The 18,384-nt window shown below is 41.2% G+C and overlaps 1 protein-coding gene across 7 annotated transcripts in view; it reads left to right on the forward strand.

Moving 5' to 3' along the window:
- The window catches only part of dmd (dystrophin), a 350,545-nt gene that overhangs the window by 246,453 nt on the left and 85,708 nt on the right, over positions 1 to 18,384 (forward strand). For all 7 annotated transcript variants that reach the window (XM_083937926.1, XM_083937922.1, XM_083937924.1 and 4 more), the window contains exons 49-59: positions 2,453 to 2,628; positions 5,286 to 5,433; positions 5,867 to 5,992; positions 7,831 to 7,980; positions 9,053 to 9,151; positions 9,360 to 9,459; positions 10,614 to 10,783; positions 10,962 to 11,079; positions 13,342 to 13,553; positions 13,823 to 13,977; positions 16,550 to 16,739. In XM_083937926.1, coding sequence (XP_083794052.1) covers positions 2,453 to 2,628; positions 5,286 to 5,433; positions 5,867 to 5,992; positions 7,831 to 7,980; positions 9,053 to 9,151; positions 9,360 to 9,459; positions 10,614 to 10,783; positions 10,962 to 11,079; positions 13,342 to 13,553; positions 13,823 to 13,977; positions 16,550 to 16,739 — 1,644 coding nt within the window. The remainder of the gene's footprint in view (positions 1 to 2,452; positions 2,629 to 5,285; positions 5,434 to 5,866; positions 5,993 to 7,830; positions 7,981 to 9,052; positions 9,152 to 9,359; positions 9,460 to 10,613; positions 10,784 to 10,961; positions 11,080 to 13,341; positions 13,554 to 13,822; positions 13,978 to 16,549; positions 16,740 to 18,384) is intronic.

An 18,384-nucleotide genomic window follows, 5' to 3' on the forward strand; every position in this document is an offset into this window, starting at 1 on the left:
GTTTCTTGGTAATTTCATGACCAAACATGACATAGCCATCAAGATGGGCATTTTTTTCTTAGTTTTATGACACTTGCCATAAAAGACATTACATCACAACATTTCTGTTCGGTCAATAGCACACACACCCATAGACACACGCACACATGCTGGCACACAGATGGCAGTTGTCAAGAGGAAAAAGCAGTGAGCGTCTGACACTGCAGTCAGCCTCAATACAAACAGTACACTTTCCTTTTAGGCCTTATGTAACTATATTATGTCATCATATTTGACATTTTAATGACATCGACACCAGAAACTGAAATTGAAGGATTATAAAAAGCAATTTAATACAAGCGTAGAACAATGGGTTTTCACGCAGAGAAGGTATGAAGATGAATAATGCATGAGGAATCATTTTCACTGAGGAGAAGTGTGTGAGGGGATGTTTTCACAGATGTCTCGTTGAGTTGTGTGTGTGTGTGTGTGTGGGTGTGTGCTGTGCGTGTTTGTGAGTACAAGTGTACGTGTGTGTGTTTATCTATGTGTTTGCATCATCAGACATGCCTAGTCCACTTTGGGCTTCTGTGATCAGCTCTTGGTGTCCACCTGCACACACGAGGGTGCAGTGTCCAAGTGCCACTCAAGTGCCAACCGGTGTGTGTTTGTTTGTGTGTGTGTTTGTGTGAGAGAAGATGAGATGGACAGACAGACAGACAGACAGAGAGGGTGAGAGCTCGTTTAGTCACAGAGAACCATATGGTACCTCAAACACAAGCTGCCACCTGAACCCAAGCCTCATCCAAACACACACTCATATATTGAATTAATCAGTACTGATACACTTGTGGGGGCACTGTTTCCACATTAACTCTGGAGACTTACCCCAACCTTAAATGGTTGGCTCACAATTAAAAATACTACAATTATCAAAGCATTTAAAGGTATAGTTTGACATTTTAAGAAATTTCCCTTGTCTAGAAGCTGAACAGATCAATCTCGTGCCTATGCACTAAACATGGAGTCAGCAGGGGATTTTATTTGCTTAAGTCCAAGAAAAGGTTCTAACGCCACAATTTGCAACCTTAAGATTTCCATTTGTGTAGGTTTTAACAATTAAAAAAAACCAAGATGAATTATCTCATTTTTGACCTTTGGACCAAGCTCGGTTAGCTGTTTCTCCCCATTTCCAGTCTTTCATGCTAAAGCTAAGCTAACCGCCCTCTGGCTCTTGCTCCATGCAGACAGATGTGAGAGGGGTATTAATCTTCTCATCTTACCCTTTGACAAAACAGTCCCTAAAAACTATTCCTTTAAAGATTACATTTGAAAAAGACAAAATCAACATGTCTGACCAATTCCTCAAGTCCACGAAAACTGTATATAGCTCTAAATAATAATAATACTATCTCATCTAGACTTCATCCGCTTATCCGGGGTCGGGTCGCGGGGGCAGCAGCTTTAGCAGGGGACCCCAAACTTCCCTTTCCCGGGCCACATTTACCAGCTCTAACTGGGGGATCCCGAGGCGTTCCCAGGCCAGCGTGGAGATCTAATCTCTCCACCTGGTCCTGGGTCTTCCCTGAGGCCTCCTCCCAGCTGGACGAGCCTGGAACACCTCCCTAGGGAGGCGCCCAGGGTTCATCCTTACTAGATGCCCGAACCACCTCAACTGGCTCCTTTATTAGTCATGCAGAATAGTAGAATAGTAGTTTTTTTACATGTTTAATTTGCAACAAAGTAGCCAACAATGCTATTGCACCCAGTTTTTTTGGCCAAAACCTAACCAAGTACCTTTGGTGCCAACTGTAAAGCTAAACAAGTGGTTTAGTTGGCTACACCTAACCAAGTTGTTTGGTTGCCTAAATCATGCAGTTGCATTGTCTAATACTAATACTAATAAAAAATAGGTTAACTAAAGATAAGTTTCATGAAACTAGGTCTCCTGGGTGAACGTCCAGTGCTGAACCTACTGAACCTTACATTGTTACCTACACTTTGTAGCTGTGAATCTTAAACTCATGCCGGGTTCAGACTTAATAATATGGGCCTGGCAGACAGAGGGCATTAAATTGGGATCGTGAGGAACAAATGGAACATGTTATCACGTCCCAACGTGCCTTCCGCGACATGTTCGTCATGTTCGGGACATCGACCAATGTGAGCAGAGTGCACTTTTTTTAGGCTTTTCTGAACACAACACCGCATTGTGCATTTGCATTATGTTCTTATTAGTTGATTCCTAGCACCTCTTTCCTGATGACACTTCATGAAAGACGGCGTGCTTTGATTGGTCCTGGACCAACATGTAGTCAGGCCAAGGCATGGTAACATTTGTCTAATCTCCATAGATACGAATATGTAGTTTGAACCTGGCATGAGTTTTAATCTTAATATAAGTCTCAATGTCTAACCACACAAACCAAACAATGAAAAAAGCTAATCACCCACTGTGTGTGCGTATTTGCAGGATTTGACAGAGGCCATACCTCTCCAAGAAGTCGTGTTGTGCAGAGTGAACTCTTCAGGAGAGGACATCAGCCAATTGAGCACAGCAGACGATGCCTCGAGGCTCCGGACCCAGCTCAAATTACTCAATACTCGCTGGGATAACGTCTGCCAGCAGCTCAACGAGCACAAGAGGAGGTGTGTGTGTGTGTGTGTGTGTGTGTGTGTGTGTGTGTGAGCGCGGCTGCTGTAATAGTTTTCTTTTAATGTATCCATGTAGGTTATGTTGCATGCATGTATGTCAGTGACCTTTTACGATTTAAGCTTCTATTTGAGAGAACAGGATAGCAGAGATGCAGAGGGAGTTGTAGTTACGTGTTGTGAGCCAAGGGGGTTAACAATATGGAACGTTGAGCTGATCCGAGCCCTCATTCCTTCAGGGTGTCAGTCCTTAATCAAGAAGAGGTTACAAACAATTTTACAATAGGGTTGCAAAGTGTCCTCCACCATTTTAGATATTGCACTCCTGTGACATCGCCAGACTCGTGATTGACAGTTAAAAGAAAAAGGAATCTAAAAGGATGTAGCAGAGGGAGATTTTTTTTTTTATTATTCCACAAATCTTTCTTCGCTGTGAAAACCCGGTGCCTTCATTATCCACAATGCAACTCAACCGCAGACAGCCCGGTCGGAGATTGCATGAGACACCTGCTCATGCTAGTTACGGATATTGTACCCTGGAGCCTCCAGCCTCAAGCAGAGACGAGTGGAGTTCTCCAGAAATTAATTACAGTAAGACTCCAGATTTTTCAATCGTGTAGTCTTCAGGCCCAACAGATGCTCAAGTGACGCTCAAGTGACACTCAGGTGATCATTTGAAGACATTTATCAGGCTTCACACACCTCCTTGCCTTGAAACCATATGAATTTTCTCTCTGGCAGATGCAGCCCGATTTCCAGCCAACCATGCTCTGATCGGGCCAATCGCAATACTTCACAAAATATGCAACAACACCATTTTTGGCTCACGCGTCCTTGTGCCAGAAGCATGAATTTAGTTAAGAGAAGAGTAAAGAGGAGCCGCTTGGGAATCGAAAACAAACTGAGAAGTTTCAGAATAACTCAAATTTGCAATTTGGTCCGGCGATGTCAGCCTGATCCCTTTGAAGACAAAAGAGGCTTAATACTGTTTTTTTTACTCATGCTGTAGTACTTCCCAGTACCTGGATACCAGTTACCCTTTAAAAGTTTTAAATCTGCATTGTTTACATCCATGTCTAGGCGCTAGTGGTCTTCTTCTTCTTCTCTGCCTTTCCTTGGTACATTGTTGCTCTTCTTGGCGAATTACAGCCACCTGTAGATTATTAGCATAGTGCGGGGGCACGACACAAACATTTCGACGACGTATAAGGGCCACATGTGAGAATACATTGGGAGCAATATTTTGAGAAAAAAGTGGCAAATTAACAAGAAAAAGCAGTAGATTTATGAGATTAAAAGAGGCAAATTAACAAGGGAAAAGTTGTAGATTTGTGAGATTAAAAGAGGCAAATTAAGAAGAAAAAGTACTAGATTTATGAGATTAAAAGAGGCAAATTGACAAGGGAAAAGTTGTAGATTTGTGAGATTAAAAGAGGCAAATTAAGAAGAAAAATTACTAGATTTATGAGATTAAAAGAGGCAAATTAACAAGAAAAAGTACTAGATTTATGAGATTAAAAGAGGCAAATTAACAAGGAAAAAGTAGTAGATTTGTGAGATTAAAAGTGGCAAATTAACAAGAAAAAGAAGCAATTTGTGAGATTAAAAGAGGCAAATTAACAAGAAAAAGTTGTAGATTTGTGAGATTAAAAGAGGCAAATTAACAAGAAAAAGAAGCAATTTGTGAGATTAAAAGTGGCAAATTAACAAGAAAAAGTAGCAATTTGTGAGATTAAAAGTGGAAAATTAACAAGAAAAATAAGCAATTTGTGAGATTAAAAGTGGCAAATTATCAAGAAAAAAGTACAAATTTGTGAGATTAAAAGTGGCAAATTATCAAGAAAAAAGTACAAATTTGTGAGATTAAAAGTGGCAAATCTGCCAGAAAAAAGTAGCAGACTCAACTTTATTAGTGCAATAAAACCTTAACGGCGCTATTTGTTTAGATGCACAGTTAATGCTAATGGTGAAATGAGCCGCAGCACACACACCAGAGGGTTCGGTTATAACGTGACATGTTTCATTTATGCCCGCTGAACAGGTTCGTTGATGAGGTATTAAAAGCTAAAATGAGCAATGGTCCCTGGTGCAGATAGAAGCTAAATAAAACCTTTGTGAGTGAAAAGCCAATACTTTATCACTCTGTTCTTCAGGTATACACATTGTGCTGATCCTGAAGCGAGGTAGTTCAACAGGGAGTATAAAACAAAACACTGTTTTTCCCACTTTAATCTCATAAATCTGCCACTTTTTTCACATAAATGTGCCTCTTTTTTCTTGAAGTGTTACCTCCCCTCCCCGGGTCCATAATTTCTCTATTTTTGTCTTACAAACACAAACCTGCTGATCCATAGTGTCACTAGTGGGCAAAAACTCCACTTGGGTCTTTATGCTAAGACAAAATTTGCTCTTAATAAAGATGTCAGGAAATCATAAAATGGTGTAGGTATAGTTTATTGTTGATGTAGTATTCTAAGTGGTATTTCTTTGAGTTATGTAACTCACAGACTAAAAGTTAGACCCATTCTGCTGTGTGCCTTATCCAACTGAGGCATCAGGACTTGGACTCAGCAATGGGGGGATTCCTGCCCCAAAAACACGTTTCACCCTCCTTCCCTATTTTTTCCTCATTCCGCCGCCTTCCACTCATGTAGGTCTGCAGAGGCACACACGGCTACTGCAGAGCTGCAGGAGAACATGGGCTCCATGCTGGGCTGGTTGGACAAAGCAGAGGGCGTCCTCGCAATTCCTCTGCAGCCTGCGGAGCCACGGCACATCAGAGACACTCTAGGCAAAGTCCAGGTACCATCTACACACAACACGGCAGTCATAATGAGTCACTGAGCTCTGTGTGTGTGTGTGTGCTTGTGTTCCTGTGTGGGTGTCCGCTGATCAGTGTAATTTAATGTAGCTGCTATCATGGCTGCCTACAGTTCTTTATTATTACACTCAGCTTTCAAATAACATGTTTGTTGGTTTAATTTAATTGAGAGGGTTTTATGTTTCCAGCGAGATGCTGTGATGTTTCATTCTGAAATTCAGCCTTGAAAACACTTTATTGTTAATGTGTGTGTGTGTGTGTGTGTGTGTGTGTATGTGTGTGTGTTAATGGTAGTGATTTTACATAATTAGATCGAAAGAGCCTGTGTCCTAGGTTGAGCTGCTGCAGTGTTTTCTTATTAAATCTAGCCTGTATGACCTGCGTGTGTTATCTGTGTGTGTGTGTGTGTGTCAGGCACGTGTGGAGGAGCTTCCTGCCAAGAAGGCGGCGATGGAGGATCTTAACTCCAGACACAAGCAGATAACACTTCCAGCTGACAGACAGAAAGACGTGAAGATCATCAACACTCGCTGGGCTCAGGTCAGCAGCTTCCGCTGTGAAAAAAACCACTAACTGCAGGCCATTGCTTTGTAAATACTCGGCCTGGTTCAAAAGGAACAAAAATCATTTCTCTGTATTTTTTGGCTGAATGGCGATGCCCAATATATATCTCTGTATTTCAAGTATATCAATGACACAGTTTTCTTCCCTATTTGAAAATATACAGCTCTTAAACATGTAAATTAAAAATAAAATTAATAAAAATATAATATAATTACATTTCCACAGTTACTCCAGATGTTACACACACACACACACACACACACACACACACACACACACACACACACACACACACACACACACACAACACAAACACAAACACACACACACACAAAAAAAAACACACACATATTAATGCTACCTGATGATAGCTACTTTAAGCTGTTTTGTTGACTTGCCTCTTCGCGAAATGCTCACTAGCACGCAATGATGCGGAAGAAGATCGCACACAGTGAAGAAGTGAGGGTATGCATCGAGGATCGCAATTTAGCATACCACTTAATTTATTACCATTTATTTTTTGGAGCTTCTTGAACATCAGGCTACGAGTTATAGGTACGGTGTCTGCACGTAAGCAGTCATCCAACCTGACAAACCCGAAGCGTCCGTATGTGACGAGCTGGGAGAACAGTTTGGACTTTGCCGTCTGTCAGCAGCTCCTGAGCTGAGCGACAGCAGCCGGATAACCTGGCCTCCCCTGACTGACAGAAATTTCCGAAACCAAAATAGTTTTCATGTCAGCTTAATGGGAAGAAATCAACAGTGTTTAACTGATTCACTGATTTTATTTCCCCCGCTTAGCGAAGTGATTGAGGGAAGTGACACAGACGCACACAGACTGAGCTGATCAGTCAAGGTAAATACGGTGAATGTATTCAGAACACATATTATACAAACTCAGTTATTTCCCTCTTTCTTTGTGCTGTAAACTGAGTCATTTACATTTACTTCTTATTGATAAGTTAAAACAGGAATATTATCTGTTACCACTACCTGACTGATTAAAATAGAGTCTAATTACAGGTCTCCCTCTCCTGCTTAACAGTGAAACCTATACATGACATTTACTGCCACTTGACTGTTTAACAGCTTAACTGTTAACTCCCCCTCTGTTCCGATCGCTAACACCATCTCCTGTGTCTTTCTCCCTCACACACTACGCACAAGTACACACTGAGATATTCCCCAAATATCACTCTCATAACATGAATCTTCACTCTCAACCCAGTCATGTTTTCTCAAGGATGAAAAAATTTTTTGCGTTTTAACTTGCTGTTTTAGAATTGAGTGTAATTTCATCTATGAAGTCCACAACTCTGTCTGTGTCCGTCTGTCTGTGTCTGTCTGTCACATCAGACACAGAGGGAAGTCTCGGAGAGTAGAGCTGACATAGTTACAGAGCCTATAGAAAGTTCTGATACCCTTTTGAAATAGTCACTTTTTTTGTCTTACAGCCCGAAATGATAATACATTAAAAATATATTTTATTTTATTTTATATTTACACATTTTGCCTTACAACATTCAAGTGAAATTCCTTTTTGCAAAATTTCTGAAAATGAATAAAAAATGAAAGTTTTAATTATCAGTGTTGGGAAAGTGACGAGCCCCCAAATGTAATCCTTTGTGGAGGCACCTTTTGCTTTAATTACAGCATCAGTCTGTTTGGATCTGTCTCTACCAGCTTTGTGCACCTAGAGTGGAAAAATGCCTGAAATACGAGTTGTGAGGCCACCCAAACCAAACACCCCTTAGTCATTGTAGATTGTTAAGAGTGTAATGCACCTGAATAAACCACAGCTTGTCTTTGTTTAGGTGTCCAAAGCTCTGCCTGAGCGTCAACTAGAAATCGAGGGTCTGCTGATGGAGCTGGAGGAGTTTCAGGGTCAGCTGGACGTCCTGTCAGCCTGGGTGTCCAGCACGAGGACCAAACTCGAGCAGAGGCCCGAGGAGCCACCACCCAAGGTAGGATACACAAAGGCACACAGACTCGAGAAGAGAGAAGAACCGCCTGATTTTGAAATGCAGAATTTGTGGGTGTGATGGGGGGACTTGCCTGGCCAAATCTTTAGTAGATTCAGTCTGAGAACCACCCATTCATTTTCTCATATTTGCGGCGTGGTTTACGATTGATTATTCGTTTTTTTGGGGGCTACAAATGTCTATCAAAAAGTCAGTACGTAGCTCCTAGCCAATCGTACCAATTATTCAGGGTTCCAGGTCGCAGTATGGAAAAGTATTGAATTTAACTTGAGTAATTTCCAGGTCTGGAAAAAGATAAAAGAGTTTGGAAAAATGTTTGTGTTGTTTCCAGACTATTATCTCACTATACAAACCATACATTATACAAATCAAAACAAGCTGACTACTGCATCAAAGCCTACCTGTAGATATTGTGAAACTAATTAAGCAGGCCGTAGAATGGTATTGGGTTACCATGGCTACCGTTGCTGCGATTCTTATTTACGTGTTATCGAGCCAACCACCTAATGTCGGTAGAGAGAGCGTCACGGGACGATGCACTTTTTACAAGGGCTGGCCTCATGAAGAAAAAAAAATTTAAAAAAATAAAAGATGGTGGATAAAGGACACCAAGTTGGAAAATAAAGATGCAAACTATACTTGAAACCTTCGAATTTCTTCTTCAACATGAGGGAGGGCGGCAATTTTAAGCCATATGCAGCGGCAAAAGCATCCATTCATACATGTTAAAAGTAACAAGCATCTAACAGTTGGTATTCAGGTGTTTAACATTGACTGAAAATTCCAAAGTATGGAATTTTGAGGTGGAAAATGTGTAGGATGATGATGTAAACAAACTACAAGCTTTGGTGTGCCGCATAGACGTCGTCATTGCCTTGGCATCCCTCCCCGTTCTCTGATTGGTTCCCTCGCTGAGGCCAAAATCTGATCCATGGAAGCCAGGGCGAAATTAAATTGCGCCCAAGGCAGCATGGCAGGCTAGTGCAGACCTTGAAAAAAAAACCTTTTCAAGCTGTATTCTACATGTGTAATGTCTCTCCATTTGTTACTCCAGCTCATCGAGGAAGTGCAAGTTAAGCAGCCAGAAGTGGAGTTAGTATTGGAGCGAGCTGATCGACTATACAAAGACAGTCCTCCCACCTTACCAGACAAGGTGAGGAAATCAAAAATCCTTTCAATCATTTATCTATTGAAAGGAACCAACAGTATTCTGCGGCATACATGCCTTTTCATAATCCCCACTTGAAGTTGCCATATCAGTATACGGGCCTTTGCTTGCATCTGTACAACTAGATTATCTGTGAACATTATTGACTTCTTACTTTGTGTGTGTCTGTATGTGTGTGTTTGTGTGGTGACAGGTGAAGTATGTCAAGCTAAGAGAAGACTGGACTATTATCCTGGAGCTGGTGCGGCAGCATAGGGAGAGGATGGCCGCTCTGCTAGTAGCCAAAAAAGCCAGTAAGACTTCATTCTCTCCACTGGGAGTGTCAGTAAATGTGTATTACTATATAAGTAGTGCTATTGAGTGCAGGAAATATTGCTAATTTCGGTAGCATGGATATTAAAGCCAGCCCTCGCCTCACCCTTCAGAGGATTTAAGATTACAGCAACTTGTTGTAAAACAGTACCAACACCAATCAACCAAAAACCAGTGCTTTTTCCCCTAGGTCAAATGTTCAATGTATCCCTGGGTCAGTATGTCGATATCACTCACCTGAACAGATTTTTACCATCCATGTCCCTTTGTTCTTTTGCAATTTGATCATACCAATTACTTTATATAAGAACATATGACCCAAGTCAGAAATAATACTCTATCTCAGTTTCAGGTGACTTTTGCTATTATGGAATCATGTTTCCTAACTGCATCTTATCTGAGGATCAGAATTTATAGAACGTTCCTATCGTAGGGATTTCCCAAGTTAGGAAGTAAGGATGGCATCATACATTCATACATCATACATGGAACTCAAAGTCACTTTACACAACAAAGCAAAAACAGAACAACATTCAAGTGAAGAGGGAGGGGGCGTGGGGCTACGGATAGGCAGAGGAGAAGAGATGGGCCTTGAGGCAGGGCTGAAAGATGGGGAGGGACTCAGAATCGCAGATCAGCTGGGGGAGGGAGTTCCAGAGCTGTCCCCCAAACATACAGATTGTTCCTGCTTTAAAAAAGAATTCCTACGCTAATAATGGAATTTATTCATTCATAATGTCCACCGACCTTTATTCAACACCATAACTCAGGAACAGAATAGGAGACATTGAGTTGGTGTCACTAATCTTGAAACAGTGCTAGTTGTGGAGATCTTCTGTGCTGTGAAGTATCCACTTTGGCTAAATGCTAACAGAAAATGCTATACTCTGAGCTAACAGGAAGTTTTACATCTCGGAAAATATAAATAAAGAGTTTAAAGCAACAAAAAAAACACGACTCCTTCCGTTGATCTCCTCATAGACCATCATTACTTTTGTTTTTTCCTGGGGTTTGTTCTTGGGTTTACGTACGCTTTTATTCAGGTCTGAACTCTCTCTTTGTATTCCCTTGATACTGAGATATAATATTACATGACATGAATAAATGTTTTAAATATTGTTTGTATGTGTCCCAGATGAAAGTCTGACAGGAAGTTCCCAGCCTGAATCTGCGGCTCTGGCTCAGTTCAATAAGTCCTGGGCTGAGCTCACCGATTGGCTGACTATGCTGGATAACATGGTGCAGAACAAGCGTGTGGTGGTGGCTGATCTGATCGACATCAACGACAACATCAGTAGTCTTAAGGTCAGGACCGCAAAGATCACTGTTAACTATGGATTTACAGCACAACAGACACTGGGGGAATTATTGTGGTTCACTGAGCTACATGATTCATTTTATCTGCTAAAATGCACCAGTTAATGTAAATACATTATAAATATTTAAAATTATGAAGTAAAATATTGATTTTGTGTTTTTTAAGGCATCTCGGCAGGAGATGGACCAGCGTCGCCCCCTCCTGGAGAGACAGGTCACAGCAGCCCAGAACCTGAAGAACAAAACCAGCAACCAGGAGACTCGCAACGCTATCACTGAACGCAGTATGTCTCACACCAATCATCTGCAGCGTCAAGGATTCAATTTAGAAAAGATCTCAAGTGGCTGCGGACTGAAAGGGTTTCACCCGCATGAAGTAAACATATTCTTCGACCCGTGGCCCTGCTTGACGCCTCCTGCTGCTATTATTATTATTATTATTATTCACTGTTATTATTGCAGTTATTCATATCACTGTCATGAAAGGTGCGGGGAATAACTCTGAGGAGTGGGACCCAAATGCAGACACAGAGTAAAACGTAAATGAGTGTTTAAATCACAAAACAATAAACAAACAGTGTCCAGGGAACAGGGAAAAGCGAAATGAGGTCCAGGTGCAGGTGAAGAAGTAGCAACGCGGGGATCAGGGGAAAAACGGGTGATAGACAAGCAGGCGAGGGCTCAGACAGGGAAGCAGGATCTCGGGAAACATGTAAATGCGTAAACGGTCTGGCGTCGAATGTGGGCCACATCCGGCTTTTTATCCAGTAGGCGCTGATGAGGGGATGAGCCACAGCTGGGCGAACCACGCCGACCAGCTCCAGACAGACAAACATTTGGGAAAGACACAAGCAGGGAGAAACAGACAGAGGGAGACAAACACAAAACCACACAAAAGGAAGAGGGAGAGGCCTGACAGGACAGGGATCCTGACAATCACTTTTGTATATCCATGGCTATAATTATTATCAGTCATTATTTTTATTATTATTATTATTATTACTGCTACTATTCATTTCATTGTAGTATATCCGCTGCCATAATTAATACAGCCCCAGTGATTGCTGGGCATCTCTGGGTCTTTCTCTCTTTCCATCTCTTTCCCCCAGCCGGTCAACACAGATCAGCCGTCCACCATGAGCCTAGGGTCTGATCCAACTATGATGAGCATGATAATATCGGCCTGCTATCCGTATCGGCCGATATTGACTTTAACACGACAATATAATAAACAGATGCATAAATAAATTGATTAAATCAGAATAAATGCTCGACGGCGCGAGGATTAAATGCACAGCGCGACATGACATGTTTTCAGTAGCATATCTCTACCTTGTTTTGTTTACAAGCAATCATCATTAATAAATATGGCAAGTTTTACATAACGTTAGTTTAAATATTTTTCATATTTAGCAAGGAATGAATATTTCATCGTTTTAAGCTTTGTATTTTATATCTGCATTTGCCTGGGGGCCAACACAATAAGAGTATGCATAATAAGATGTTAATTCCAGTACAGAAGAGACTTGATGATCCCTGTAATAAGGTCTGGGGAAAAAAGGGAAATAAATTTAGCTATTGGTATCGATATAAGTCATCAGCCAAATGAATATCTGTAAATCATAAATAAGTCATAGTGTTGTCTAGTCCTACCCTATTTGTTATTTGGATTTTTTATTTTTTTTCCAAAACTGTACAATAACAGAACCCTTAAAAAATGTTGCGTTTACTTAAACCCAAAGACACTTGTTGCAGCACAGTGAATAGTAACAGAGTAACAGAGCAGCGTGTAGAGGTTTGTGTAGTTTTCAGGGAGATTAATGACGATACACACAGTGACCAGCTGTGCGTGATAACGCTAAACAGTAGGTACGTTCAGGAGGTGACTTTTGATAAAGAATCACTTTTTAATATTTTTGCTGAAACTGTCCCTTTATCCCGAATGGCATGACCACCCCCCACATCCCACCACACTGGCTGCTGTTGACTTTTATTAGTCAAGAGCATCCAGTCAAGCTCAGTATCTTCAGTGCGTAACATAAGCACTTTTTATACTTTTTAACGTAGTCTCACCCTTGGTGTAGGTAGGTTTAAATTTCAGTACATTAAGCCAGTCTGCGTAGAAATAACAAAAATCAATCTGCTCTGGGCACTCCTCTCCACTCGAGCTCATCCCAACATCACAAATCCGATAGTGCTATCTGTTATGGGCGGGCGTAACCAATGATGACAGTGATGCGCCGTTTTAGTCTTGATAGTAAACAACAAAGATAGCTTCTGATGATTCAAGGCGGTTGTTTGAAACTCATTAAAGCTATAATGCGTCTACCGCCCCCTAGAGGATTCCTGCGTTATTACAACGATACGGTCAGCGCCTCAATATGACCTATGGCCCGGTGTAAAAATGCACTCAAAAATGAGATGGCAGCTAAGGGATGGTTTATGCATATATACAACAACAACAAACCAAAGCAATATCTCGCACATTTATCATTATAATAACAAACAAACAATGTTTACCGTTTTCTTTCTTTCTACCATTGCAGTTGACAGGCTTCAAACACACTGGGAAGACTCTCAGACTAAACTCTCCGATAGGACGAAGCAGCTCCACAACATGCTGCAGGACTCCACCGATTGGCTGGATGCCAAGAAGGGAGTGGATCATCTCATCAAGCGAGCCAGTGAGAGGTTGGAGTCCTGGCAGGAAATCACATACTCTGTGGAAACATTGAAGAAACAAAACGCTGAACTGAAGGTTGGGTTGGACATCCACACCCTTACTGCATTAATCCCCAAAATGTTTGCATCTCACATTTCAGTTGTGGGTCTAAATTAGTATAACTATTACACATAATTCAGATGCACACACGTTTTTTTCCACCTTTCATGTGACATTTCTAAACAGATGGCTCAAAAATATGACATTTCTCTTCCTGGGGATGACTCAAATTACATGTATTATTTCAGTTTTTCAACTTCCTTCCTTTGTGTCTCCTTTCTTTCTTCACTCCTGTCTTCCCTCAGCTCTTTGCGAAGGAGCTGCAGCAGTGGCAGCACCAGGTGGATGAAACCAATGCAATGGCTGACAAACTGCTGACATTGTACGCCGCTGACGACACGCACAAGGTCACCCAGGTCAACAACGACATGGCGGCCACCTGGACACACATCAGCAGGCGGTAACAATACATACATTAACTTTATATACAACTTATTTGAACACAAGACAAAAAAGAGAATTGGAATGCCGTTACTTATATTCCTGAAGAAATAAGAAAGGAAGCCTTTTATACTGTTGTTTATTATCAGGGATGTCAGACTGAGAAAATGAGCGGGCTCAGCTCAAATTAATTAAGGGGCCGTGTCAAAGTGTTTTATTCTGAGGCCAGTGTACTCGTTTTTTTCTGAACGTCTGTTATGTGTTGGGAGCTGCATGTTTGCGTTTTTTTCTGGTCGCCGAGAGTTGAAAAATGCTCATCACTGTCACTTTTTACCCAGTCGTCCCATCACAATGGAGGAGGGGCAGGACAAATACTACAAAGCCCAAACATCACATCCTACATGTACATGTGCTGAACAGCATCAATATTGGAGGAGAAATTTAAAATCTCATGAGCCTGCGTAGACTGACGGGTCTGTTCTCTCTCCCTGCGTGCTTCAGCCCTCTGTTCATCCACAGCCAGGGCCACAACAATACTCCTTGTGCTACCATTTTCACTTACGTGGATATTTAGCCTAGCTACGAAATACACCGTGCGTCTAAAGCACTCTCAAGTGCATTCCAACTGCCATTCAGGGCTTGAATATAATTAAAGGAGTACCTCAGAGTTCTGTTCTTGGCCCACTTTTATTTTTTCCTTACCTAAAGTTGTAATCCGTAAGATTTTCATCTAGTTAAGTTTAAGCTAGTAGAAGTTTACAGTATTATGTATTAAAAATAGCATCATAAACATGTTTATTGTTAGATTACAAGACATTTATAAACACTTATGAGAAACACATTATCATGCATAACTATGGTTTTTGCAGCTTTCAGATCTGATGCCAGATCAGTAACAGTTAACTATGCCTGCCCCTTTATCATGTTTATATTCATATTTTGAAAATCACTAAAATGTGCACTTTTGAACATACATTTTTTTTTCGTTTTGCAATTTTCTTTGTCGGTGTCAGATTATTTCTGACATAATGATGATGAACACTGGTTCGAGGACCCCCTGTGAATTTTTGCTCAGGGCCCCAAGAGACTTTGAATTACCTCTGCTTGTTGCAGCTACCAGATGTAAAACAATAACAATGCCCTTTTAGGGTTAATAAATTCTTTATTATGCACTTTTTTGTTGTCCTCTCTCAGCCCTTGGCCCCCTGCTCGTCTCTGAGCCCTTGGCCCCCTCCTCCTCTCTAGGCCCTTGGCCCCCTCCTCCTCTCTTAGCCCTCGCGTCAGCCAGCGAGCAGTTGCGGCGGCAGCAGCAGCATTTTCAAACTGATGTGTCAGACAGCGGAACGAAACGTTCAAATGATGACGAGAAGGACCCGACATTGTCTCAAAAAAACAAAAGAAACAACGGTAGTTGGCAAAGAAGTGAATAAATAAGTTATAGGCTTAATAAATAGAAACGCACACAGCTGCTACAGCCGTTGCCTTACTTTTTATTTTATTTAGACAGTTTTAGCTCCTATTACCATTCCACAAACCTCTGTGAAGAAAGTGAAACTAAAGTTTGATTTTTATTTCAAAGCCACCGGTCCATTTTTTGATTTGATTTCAATTGTATTTATGTCAAACACTCAACATAAAAACACAAATATACAACATATTACTCACTTCTGATTGATTTCGTCAAACAAAAAAAAGTATGTGTTGGAGAAGGAGCAGGCAGGAGCATCGTACTCGTCTAGTCCTGCCCCCACTTTACGATATACAATTACACAGTTAAATATGTATATATACTTTATGTAATGCAGGTCATACAACAGCATACAACAATGGAACATCATGCTGTACAACAATAAATAGACTAAAATGCAAGAAATAAAATTATTCAAGTTTAATTTTTTCTATAGTGGTCAAATATTTTTTTCCTGTATATTTTCGAATTGTATAACAATATGGCTTTGTTTCATTTCATTGTTAATTCCATTCCACAAACTGAAATACACGTTTTATGAGCTATGCTATGAGTAGTCCGTACGTGAGGTTGTTTGAACACAAATGAACCTGTCAGATGATATCCTCCCTCTCTATCCTGAAACATTTTTTGTATGTTATCTGGTGCCGTTTTAAATTTGACAAAATACTGGGCAAAAAAGGTTGCCTGTCTCTATGTGTCCTGCGATAGACTGGCGTCCTGTCCAGGGTGTACCCCGCCTCACACCCGATGTCAGCTGGCATCGGCTCCAGCCCTCCACGACCCGATAGGGACAAGCTGTTGAATATGAATGAATGAACTGGGCAAAAAATCCTATTTCTGCAAACTTATTTCATCTTTCTTGTGCCCTTCGTGTTTCCTGACCCTGCCACTTATAGTTTGCAAAAGGAATATACAATTTTTACGTATTTTAGTATTTTTACCTACAGTCAGGATTGTTTTAACCATTGCCTCATGTATCATTGTCTGCGAGGGCTCTTTTGCAAAATCCTTTTCCTGCTTCACCTGGTTAAATAAAGTTTGTTTTGTTTTTTCGGATAAAAAAAATATGCTGCTGTTGTTTACCTCGGTAACATGTATCTTTTCATCCGTGGCTCTCCAGTATTTCGGACAGAGAGGCCGCTCTGGAGGCAGCTCTGAAGCTGCTGCAGCTGTTCTACCTCGACCTGGAGAAGTTCCTCAACTGGCTGGCGGACGCTGAGATGACCTGCAACGTTTTAATCGATGCCACCAACAAGGAGAGAATGCAGGAGCAGCCGGAAGCAGCCAGGAACCTGCTTGCACAGTGGAAGGTAGGGCACACTGTTATAGACACACTGCTCCACTGAGGGATTTTCAGGTCACACGTACTAAGATGTAACTGAATGACCTGGTTATTTGGTTATACTGTAGTTGTTGTAACAACCTTTACAGTCATTGCTCATTTTTTGTCAACATGTTTCCAGGTTAAGACCTTTTCACGACATAATGATTCCAACATTGTGTCAATTCGGATCCACCAAACATCCAGTACATTTCCATTTTATGACCCAGAGTTTAAGACTCTCTTCCTTGACTTTCTGCCCTGGCTGGTATGACAGGAATGCTGACACGCCAGCATAGAGAGGTCTCATTGGCCAGACGGTGCCTGGCAGACAAATGCGAAATCCCCCCACTGCATTGTGGGTGTTGAAGGGAAGGCTCTGTTCTGAGAGAGAACATATTTCGACCCTCGGCCCTCGCCCTGTACCCACGCAAACTTTCTGGCGGAGCGGCGCGTGCACGCTGCACAACGCATGGAAATGAATTTTCAAATACACACTTCCCTTTTCACACACACACACACACAGCTCTGTCAGTACAACAGCGGCACTGTATGCAGAGCTGAGATAGTCTTCTGTGTCCAATTATATTATATACGGCGACGCGGCGTAGCATCCAGGGAGCGCACACACACACTCACGCTGCTCACAGATAACGTTTAATTAGAAAATGAGCGCACTCATCATTTCATGCACCCTTTCAAGTTCTCTCTGCCTCTTATTTCTCGTTCTCACCCGCTCTATCATAAAAACTCACTCTGACTAACACCCTAAATCCCCCCCACCCACACCCCCCTCTTTTGGGTAATTAATGCCCACCATCTCTCTAGGCTCTCCCTCGCTTTCCTCTTCATCTCAAAATCTCTCTCTTTGTCACACACGCACTTAAACAGAGGGCATTTTTATGCAGCCACATCCGGAGCTAAACTTAAAAAAGTAGAAGACGATGCCTCTTCTTCTTCTTCTTCTTCTTCATCTTCTACTTGACGTCTAGATTTGGGATCCCAGTAAAGTTTTGAGGATGCTGCGCAGGAAGGTCTACCATGTTCAGGTTGGGAAAGACAATCGAGCACTTCTTTTGCAAAAAAAACCCATTGTAATCTTTAAAAATGGAAGATGTGTGTTGATTACAAAAGAATGTTTGCAGTACAAAAACAAGCTAATTATTGAGTGTAAGTGAAGTTTCCTAAAAAGTGTAAGAATTTCAGTGTGACTACATAAGATGGCGATTTTACATGGTTTATTTTTTATTAAAAGTCTAAAGTAAGCTAATTCTGCTCCATTTGAAAGGCAAGTAGGGTAATGTTTTCAGAAAGGATAACATAAGGCATGAGTATTAATGTGAAACCATCAATATAAAATAAATACATCAGATTTTAAGTTCAGGTTGGGATTGGTTGGAACTACATTTAATACATCAGCCAGTCTTATACTACACTCCACCTTCACCGTCTTGAGTGCTTTCTATTTGTTCTATTCTTGTCTGTGTCCTATTCTTTGGTGCAATGGCCCATTTTCTCTTTATCAAATGTATTTTTTTTGTTTTTTGTTTTTTTTTCCTTTTCTTTATGACTGGCCATTAATCTATTTTTTCTTTTGTTTTTTTTCACATATTAGAACTAAACTAAAACTAAAA

Source organism: Echiichthys vipera (genome assembly GCF_963691815.1).
Source record: "Echiichthys vipera genome assembly, chromosome: 23".
Taxonomy (NCBI): Eukaryota; Metazoa; Chordata; class Actinopteri; order Perciformes; family Trachinidae; genus Echiichthys; species Echiichthys vipera.